At 60.4% G+C, this 9,569-nt stretch overlaps 1 protein-coding gene across 1 annotated transcript; it reads right to left on the bottom strand.

Annotated features, from left to right (window-relative positions):
* Positions 1-1,526: 1,526 nt before the first annotated feature.
* VOLCADRAFT_97077 (uncharacterized protein) lies at positions 1,527-9,016 on the bottom strand (the record flags this gene model as incomplete). The annotated part of the gene is made up of 10 exons (XM_002956040.1): positions 1,527-1,715; positions 2,210-2,653; positions 3,029-3,259; positions 3,737-3,877; positions 4,779-4,893; positions 5,425-5,595; positions 5,783-6,078; positions 6,144-6,182; positions 6,598-6,726; positions 7,991-9,016. 10 exons carry the CDS (start codon positions 9,014-9,016, stop codon positions 1,527-1,529), a joined length of 2,781 nt encoding a protein of 926 aa, XP_002956086.1.
* Positions 9,017-9,569: the final 553 nt, after the last annotated feature.

Below are 9,569 nucleotides of genomic sequence, written 5' to 3'. Positions count from 1 at the left end.
GCTAACCATCAGAGCTCTGCGAACCAGCAAGCTGCAAATTGTGCTCCTGCCGCATATGACGCAATTCAAAGATTCTTGCTATACCATTTGCTCTAACATCAGCTGACACTTCAATTCAGCTGCGCTTCACGGCTTGTATGTGCGCCTTCATACGTATTCCAGCTACCACAACTCATTACTGAAATACCCAATTACAATAGTGATCCCAAAGCAGCACGGCAAAATAATTTTCATAACGATCGCGGACGAGGCCCATGGCACGACGTATGGGCCCCAGAGTCCAGACCTAATGGAGGTTCATAAACCAGCTGGAGTGATTCTGTTTTTCTCTCCGAATGGACGTGCCTAACCCAAATGGCAGCAGCGCCAATCTGGCAATCTGCCGAAGCTGCAAACCCTCGATGCCGTCTTCAAATCATTGCCCGACGCTTACATACGCGGCCTGCACCCCTCCCTCTTAACCCAGATTTCCGCTGCAGTTCTTCCGAACTTTCACCCACACCATCACGACTTCTTCGGCCGGCAGCCTCCTGCCGGCCTCTGCTCTACACCCTGAGCAGGGGTGACCTCTGCTCTACACCCTTATCTTCCGCAGGTCCGGGCAGATACCCATCCCACGTCTCCGCTTCGGCGATACACACAACTTAACATATTAACTCCTCAGCCAATATCACACCATCACCATCCAATCACCGGCAGTATCATGCCGCTAATCCGTGGAAACCTTCGCCAAATCACCTCCGGAGGTCTGTTTGTCCAAGCGACGCTAGAGCCATCCTACCCACCGTCCAGCCCCCTTCCTAATGCAATCCAGCAATCAGCTTACATACGACCACGCTGCTTAGGCGCGGAATACGTCCGTGTCCCTGACTGACCCTGTCCCTGTCCATGCATGGGTGCGTTATACGGATCATCTGATAGGCTTCGTAGGCTTGGGAGCTCACGCTCTTGCCCCGTCGGGTGTGAGCTGAGCCTGCAGCGGGCAGCCTGCCAGCCAGGCTAAGCAATGCCATAAGCAATGCAGATAGATATCAATACATAGAGAAAGACAGATCGACAGACAGATCGACAGTGCAACGTTTTGCATGCAGCCCTGGCCACCCATGCGGCAGCTCTGGACCCGGCGGCCGGGGAATCCGCGCCCACCACCCCCTACATCAGTGCGAACATGCACCCCTTGCGACATAAATCCAATCATACGACATGAGGTCCACCGCCTTGGCCGCTCGTGCAAAAAATACCTCTCATCGCAGTCTCTCTCACCGCAGTCTCTCTAATATTCTGTACTGTTAAATTAACTCAGGAAACGTAAAATACTCAACTAACTCTTCCCTCCAAGCGCAAAGCTTAAAAATCGCGTTTTTTTCCATTTTCCCTCTCCTGAACGCCCCCTCGAACCCTCCTTTCAGCCCTCGCAACAGCCGATCACCGTACTGCCCGCCTCCTGTCGTCCTGTCCTCCGACACCACCGCAGCCGGCTCTTGTCCAAGACCCGGTGCCAGGTCACCCCCTCCTCCTCCTCCTCCTCAGCCAAACATTATGAGGGCCACGCTGAGCTCCGGCCCCGGCTGCAGCCGCAGTTGCTGATAGGCGCTCCGCACAGCCTGCCAGCCCTGAGTGCCCAGACACTGAGTCCTCTCCAGCAGCGCAGCCTCCAGAGCTCCCTGGAGCCGGGGGGCTGGCGGCCGCTGCAGCCGGCTGTAGGCAGTCAGAATCTGAAGTCCGGGGTGGGTGGGTTGCACCAAGAGACCAAGAGGGGTTCGAGACCCGGGGGCTCAAACGGAAGACAAACGTGCAGCAAAGCAGGAGTGGGGGCTACGCGAGGGAAGACGGGTTGTCCGGAACGGAAAGCACTACTGGTACTGCCGGCTGGGGGCTCTGGAGGGGCTGCTGGCTAGTTATCCAGCCGGGAAGGTGCAGCTCAGTCCCTCAGGTCAATGCAATGGAATGGATTCGGGAAAAGGACAGACGGTTTCAGGACGCGCCCCGAACGCCGCCAGCAGGGGGGACGCGGTTCGGGACGCGGAGCAAACGGAGGCCATGAGCCAATCACAACGTGATTGGCTTCATCCCAACCTCCCAGCCTTTCCAAGCTTTACCCCAGCCTTTCCAACCCCGTATCATGTTCAGGTCCTCACTTGAGAGAGAGTGGCAAAGGTCCCGATGTTGCTTCCCTACAAACAGCTAACCCTCCCGAATACACATTCACCTTGACGAGCAACCCCAGCGCGACGCGACCGCGAGGTGATTGGGCGCGGCGATCCTGATGTGAGGCTTGGCCGCGCCCGTGGCCGGGTCGCCCACCGCCGCCGCTGCTGTACGACAGGCACAAAGCTACGTGCTCGTCCAGCTGCTGTAACAGAAAGTCCCTCTCCAGAGCAAGATCCGCCAGCCGCCGCCGATGCAAGTCTTCCTCGGGGCTGATGGGGGTGTAATGTGAAGAGGCAGGCACGGCGGCGGCGGCGGCGGCAGCTGTGGAGGAGCTAGCCGACTGTGGCGGCGCCGATCGCGCGGGGGGCGAAGATCGCCCGTGGCCCGTCGCAGTTGTCCGAGGGGGCAGGAGTGCCGGCGGCGAGGCGGCGCCACTCCTGCCGTTCTGTTGCGACCCCGGCGGCAGCAGGGATGCCCCCACCGCTGTCGTCAGCTGTGCTGGCTGCGCCCACAGCAGGGAGAGCGACTCCAGGACAGCGGCGGTGTGGTACAGCGTGGCTGCCGGTAACAGCACCTGTTGTTTAGAGCCCGGCCCGGTATAAAGGGCAGATCCGTGGGAAGGGAGAGGGGGAAATAATAAACAAACGCCAAAATCATCACTGCCGATGCTCAAAGCACACCTAAGTGCCAGTGTCCACGGCAGTAACACAACTGCCCTTAGCAGGGAGGGAGGAAAGGGAGACTTAAGATCCAGATGTCCACGACCCCTCCTGCAGTCTCCCCAGTTGATGCCCTTCGCTTTCCGCCCGCAAACCAACTCCTGAAAACAGCCCCTTCAAAACTCCTCCTCCACCACGGACACAACATTAGTACCCACCGTGTACCGCCGCAGCGCATCATCTGCCAGCTGTGCGCCCATCCACTCGTAAGTGTACGGCTGCGGCACCATCCGTGTTCCCGTGCTTCTGGGACCGCCACTGGCCATGCACTCAGCCTGGTCTTCCGAGATTGCACTGGCGCTGCTTCCTGCCGCCAGCCCCCGCAGCAGCAGCATTATGTCCACGACATCACAGGAAGGCAGCAGGCGACGAATTTGATGGACGAAGACCTGGGTTGGGGGTTTGGGGGGTTTAGGAATGGGGATTAGGATAGGGGTAGAGAAGGCAGTTCAAGTACATTTAAGTGCATGAAGCGCGATCAGCACACAGGTTCTCAGGGCCAGGAAGGAAGGAGTAACACGGACTGAGCCACGAATAAGACTGTAGCTACACAGGAGGCTGGCGGAGGGGTTCGGAAGGAAAGAGACAAGACAACATGCCATTCAAGTCCGGTCGCAAGAGATGGCGGCGGGCAGAAACGTGGATAGATTCTAACAATAGGGACCGCCGCTGTGTGACCCTCAAAACCCCAAGCCCACATCGACGATTACCACACCACGACCACCATCGCAAAACCACAAAAACACATCTGAAACGACTCCAGGCAGCTACCAAAAACTGTTCGAATTTACGTAACCAACTTGCTAGCCACCGCTAAACGCCACCACACCCAACCCGAGGAGAAGCCCCCCCTCCACGTGTCCCACCTGTTGCCACCGGGCCCTTGCCGCTTCCACGTCCGCAACCTCGGAGGGTTGGCCCACGCTGTGCAGCAGCAGCGGCAGCCGACACAGCTGCTGCCACCGCAGTTGCCGCAGCCGTCTGAACAGCGCTCGAACCAGGGTGTGCTGCGGGCGGTTTGGGAAGGCGCCACAGGGCGCAAGGACGACGCCGTCGAGAAGGACAAAAAAGCCCGATAGAGCAACGCGACATAAGACAAGTGCGGGAATGCGGGAATGAGTACGGTAATACTCTGAAGAGAGCTGGCTAGCGGACCCAGACAGGAGAGGCATATGTAGAATGCAAAAACTCAACAGCTCCAGGCTAATAACGGAAGAGCGTGTGGTGATGGGGGGCTTAGAAGGAAAGGCGGCGGACTGGGGAGGAGGGACAACGACTGGTAGGAGAGTTGTGGAGACGCAGCGGGTCAGGTACGCCGGTTGGGCGTGGTCATAGGTGCCGGCAGTCGGGGAGGGATCCCTGGGGGCCCAAAGAGGTGGACCTAACGTCACACACTGCGGGAGAAGCCGCGGATGGACCCACCATCAGATCCCGGTAGCCCGTATAGCGTAGCGCCAGCCGCCCAGAGCTGCTGCTGTTGCTGCCTCTGCGGCCCTTGCCGCTTGCGCGCCGGTTGCTGCTGCCGCCCTTGCTACTGCTGCCCTCATCACTGCTCCTGTTGCCGATGCTACTGCAGCTAGCAAACATATGGCCAACGCTTCGGTATGCCCTGCCTGAAGCGGCGGCGTCTGTAACAGCCGCCACTACGGCTTCAGGTGTTGCCGTACAAGGTCCGTAGTGCGACACTAGGGCCTCAAGTGCCGCCGCCAGCTGCGGTGCGGACATGCGGTCCACAAGGGTAGCGCGGGGAGCGCATCGCGTGGCGGCGGCGGCGGCGGGGAGGGCCTTACGTTTGCGAACGGAGGCTTCTGCCAGCCGGCGATGGCCCCGGGGCTGCGACGGCTGCAGCTGTCCCCTCCCGCCTCTAGTGGCGGCAGCGACGGGGCTCCGTGAGGTTGCCAGCAGCACCCGGCTGTAATGGCGCAGGAACGCCGCCGGTGGGGGGCATTCTAGGCGGGCGGCCCACACCGGCAGTGCTGCCGCAATGCCGGGGGTCCAATAAGCCGCTGCGAACAGCGCGGCCCTATGGATCGGAGCAGGCGATAGTGACGCGGTCGTTCGTGGGAAGGTGTCAATAGGGCGAGGCAGGTCTTATCGAGGCAGGTCTTAAGACTTAGGGTACATTCGCGGGTGAGCGGGTCCCGGACGGGAGTCAGGCGCGAGGAGGGGGCACGGAGGGGTGCTGGGGTTGGGGGTCGGCCGGTGAGGATTGCGAAGAGGGTCGGCCAGTTTTGTGGGGAAAAGGCGGGGAGGGCGAGTTGGAAGGGGTTGCGGTTGGGATCCGAAACGAGCACGTGGTAGCGGCAGATCAACAGGAAGGAAAGCACCGACGGGGGTTTGCACGACGGTATGCACTAAAAACGATATTTTATATGTTTTATCTTTACATCACTGGACGACCGGTGCTGCTCGTTAAGGTTGAGGGTTAGGGTGCGGCACAGGGTTACCCCTGTGCCCCTGACCAACCGTAGCGGCCACGCATTAACTTACGTCCGACAACCCAACCACCCAGCCGGGCAGACAGACAGACAGTTAAACACGCAGAGTCACTTACCAAAGCAGCTTGGTGAGGGCCCTACGCGGCAAGGAGAATCTAGAGATGCGGAGCCGGGCCAGCGTCGACATTGCCACGCAGGCCCAACGCAGCTGCGCCCTTCTCCACCGGAACCCCATCCGCATCAGCAACCTCCCGCCGCCGTCCACACCACCACCGCCGCTGTCGCGGCTGCGGCCGCGGGCGTAACGGGCGGCGCCTGCAGTTCTCCCAAGCACCCTTCGCGCGGCGGCGTTCTTCAAGCCGCTCCACCTCACTCGCCTGCCTGCAATCTGGGCCCTCCTGCTGCTACTGCTGTTGCTGCCCCCCACCCTCTGCCCTTTATGCGCCGCTCCGCAGGCTGGTGGTGAAAGCTCACTGGCGGATCCTCCCGACGGCGCGACGGCGCAGGACGCCGCCTGGTCCGCGCCTTCTTCCATCCCCACAGATGCTACGGTCGGCTTTGAAGGCTTTGTTGTCGCTTCTGTAGATGGCGATGTCGTTGATGTTGCTACTGCGGCCGTTTGCGGTGATGATGGCGACGGCAGCTGCGATGATTGTGCTGCTACTGCTGCTGCTGATGACGACGACGACGGTGGTGGTCTTGATAATGCTGATGCTGATGACAATGGTAATGATGGCGATGAGTGTGATTGTGGTGGCGCCAACGCCCTCCTGATCGGGACCAGCCCAGTCAGGATGCGGGCCACCAGTAGCGCACATGCGGGCTCGGAACGCACCTGCAGCCGGCACATCACCTCCATAAGGCCAGCGGCGGCCTGCGGCATGGGGGGTGGGACAGGAGGGGGGAAAGACGAACCACACACGAGTGAAGCTGCTGCCAGGGCGGGCGAGGGAGAGGGGGGGGGTGAGTGCACAGGAACCTCAAGAAACCCACATAACTACGTACAGAAGCCCTTCCTAAGCTCACAGGATGACGTACGACAGCTAGGCCCTAATCCGCCGATGCGCCGACGCAAAACGGACCCCCAAGGATGCGCTTCGGCTAATCGCCTTGAACCCGACATCGCCTGGAGGTTGAACGGCGAGTATGTCCCCAAACGCGAGTTTTTTGCGCCAGGTCGCCTTAATGGCAGCAACAAAAGCAAAAGCGGCATAGAATATAACGACGCGCGATGACGAACGGGCTGACTGACCCACGGGTCGCGGGTCAGTTGCTTGCACCCGGCTTACCGAGGCCGACACCGCGTCGGGGCTCCTCAGCGCCGCTCGGAAGCACATCCTCAGTGTTGCCACCAGCTGGGCCTGATCCCGGGGGCCCAACTCCTGGCGCCACTTGGGGCCCACCTGCCGCGATATGACCTGCAGGAAGGACGGGGGTCAGGGGCGGGCAGGCATGCGGGAAGGCAGGTGGAGTCCACGGGATGGAATGACGACAGGCATGGAGATGCTCTAGCAGCAGCACAACCACGAACAGCAGCATCAACAGCATTATTTCGACAGAACGGGGCAGGAATAGACGGCAACAGGGAGCATGAGCACGGGACTGCAAAGCGGAAGTACTACAGTCTCAGGGCTGGTAGCAAGAAAGCTAGGAGAAAGAAGGTTCATAACAAGATCATCGGAGCCTGCCCCGGTCTGGTGGTAGGGGCATAGGGGCAATAAGAGGACGGCCCCGGAGGACCTTGCGCTACGTCCCTTCAACGCGCCATCAGAACAGCTCCCACAACATGCAGCTCCCAATCAGTGATTTAAAAACTTTTTCACCGTGGTAATGTTTTCGTGACCAAGTAGTTACGTGTGGGTTTTCCTTGGTAATCACCTTGACAAAACGTTTCCCCAGCGAGTATGCTGAACATGAGTCCCCTAAAACCATGCAACCGAAGATCCGACTTTTCACTTTGAAGAAATTGTAATGAACAACAGGCCGTCTCATCAAGCTTTCACCAATTTTGACTCTTATGTACGGCAACGCGTTCCCGAGCCGAGCTCACTGAAGCATCACTGCTCCCATCCAAGCGCCAATAACGTTTTTAGGTGGTCACTACTACCGGGGGGGTCTGTGGCCAATTTCCTGGCAATATTACCTGGTTACTGGCAGGTGACTCAAAACATTTCCTCGTGACACCACCTTCTGGAAGGGAATTATTTTCTCAGTAACCACTTGGTCACTAGTAACCCCCTTTTAGTCTTTTACTTTAATAAACGTTGGAGAATGTTTTGAGTCACCTGCCAGTAACCAGGTAATATCTGCTCCCAATAGGCATGTCCACTTTCCCGCCTCTTCCCCCCCCCCTAGCGCTCGCCCGACGGAGTCACCCACCCGTAGCAACGCCAAGGCGGCTGGCGGGCTTAGCCTACTCGCCACCGCGTCCAAAACAGGCAACATCAGCGGCCAGGGAAGCGTCATCCTCAAGCGCTGCAGCGCATCCGGACGGCCATTCCAACCGCCGCCGTCGCCGACACCAGACGCCCCAGGAGCTTCAGCCGCACCAGCCACAGCTGCTGTTGTTGCCGCTAACGTTGCGGGGGCTGTTACGACTACCGATGCCACCGCAGCTGCTGGGGCTGGTAGCCGCCGCGGCGGACCTAGGTGCGCTGCCAGGATCCGATTTGCAAGTCGTACCTCCCCATGCCGCGGGTGTCGGGAGGTAACCCGGGTGCTGAGCAGCCCCAGAGCCCACTCCAGAGACGGATCCAGACGCAGGCCGGCAGCCGGCGGAGGCAGCATCGGCGGGAGCGCCACGCCGGCCGCCGCGTAGAGCAGCGCCGCTGACGCGGTCGGGTCCAAGGCAACCGTGATACTTGTTGGCCTGAGGGTAGGCCCCACAGCCGGTCGCTCATCACGTCGTTGCTGGTCCTGCTGTTGCAGCTGGTGTTGATTTGGCAAGCTACCCAGAGGGCTTCTCGCCGTGTCCCCAATGCCATTCTCGGGAGCCCTCCGCGCCTCCGCAACAGGAGTGCCTGCCGCCGAGGCCGCACACGACGTCGCTGTTCCCATTACCGCCACTACCGCCGGCCCCGCCGCGGACTGGAGGTGGGCCCCTGGTTGCGGGGCTGGCGGCAGCGGCCTCCGGGGACCGTACGGCAAGGCGCTGCCGCCGCTGTGCTCCCCCTTCTGAAGAGTCAGGGGTGAGGCTGGTGCGATGACTGTGAAGAGGCCCTTGAGGGCCTCGGGGATTGGGAAATGCTGGGGGAGGGACTGTGAGCCAGGACGGGTCAGGGGGTCGCCGGGTTCACCAACTGACGCCCGAATGCCTCCAGGACCCAGCAGGACACGGCCATCTGGCAATGAGGCAAACGGCTCCGAAACCATGCTGCGTGTCGACCCATCTTCGATGCCCGGAAGTCCGTCAAGGGCGCTGAGTAAAGAAGCTAAGTCCTGGGCCAATGGGGGTGCGGATGCCGTGCCGTAGCCTTCAGCAGGAAAGCCATCCGCGCCGCCGCCGCTGCCGTGCAGCCCTGTACTGCACGAAGCGTCGGGGACGTCGTCGGCTGCATCGGGTTGTTGCTGCTGCGGCTGCAGATGCTGCAGTAGGTCGCGGCTGGTGATGGCTCGGATGAGGGCCTCCGCGTCGCGGCTGGTGCTGGTATTAGTATGACGGCCGAAGCTCGTGCTACTGCTCGCGCCGGCGTGGGGGTTTCGTTGCATGACATTTGAGAGAGTTACTGCTGTGGTGGTGGGCATCGGCTGGACTGAGGGGCTCGTGTATTCAGTTGCTGTAAGTTCTGCTGCTGGTGTTTCAACGGCCCTCGCTCTGCTGCTGCTCCGGGCGCCTGGCGCTGGGGGCCCATGGGGTTGTTCAGCGGCTACGGCCGGCTCAGTCCCTACGGAGCCTGGAGATGCTGTAATAGTCTCCGAACCGACACCTTTAAGCGGGAAGCCTTTAAGTGGACTTTCTACGATCGTATGGGACGGCAGCGTCGTGGGAATTGGCTCCACGGGCTCGACTTTACCCTCAGATGGGGACGTCGGCCGCCCAAGTGTAACCCTTGATGACAGAACGCGGGGCAACGGATTGTCATTTGGCCGGATTGCTCCATCCTGGGCGAGCTGCGCTGGCTGCAGCGGAGCAGAGGCTGCGGCCCGTATGCGGCATAGCCGCGATGGCTGGTCGTGCGCTGTGCACAATGGCAATGTGGGTGTCCATTCGGTTCCATACCGAATGGTCCAACCATTGAACCGCATTACTAAATGAAAAGCC

This window comes from Volvox carteri (genome assembly GCF_000143455.1).
Source record: "Volvox carteri f. nagariensis unplaced genomic scaffold VOLCAscaffold_57, whole genome shotgun sequence".
NCBI classification, from domain to species: domain Eukaryota; kingdom Viridiplantae; phylum Chlorophyta; class Chlorophyceae; order Chlamydomonadales; family Volvocaceae; genus Volvox; species Volvox carteri.
The sequence above is the reverse complement of the archived record's forward strand: the minus strand, read 5'-3'. Positions and strand labels throughout refer to the sequence as shown.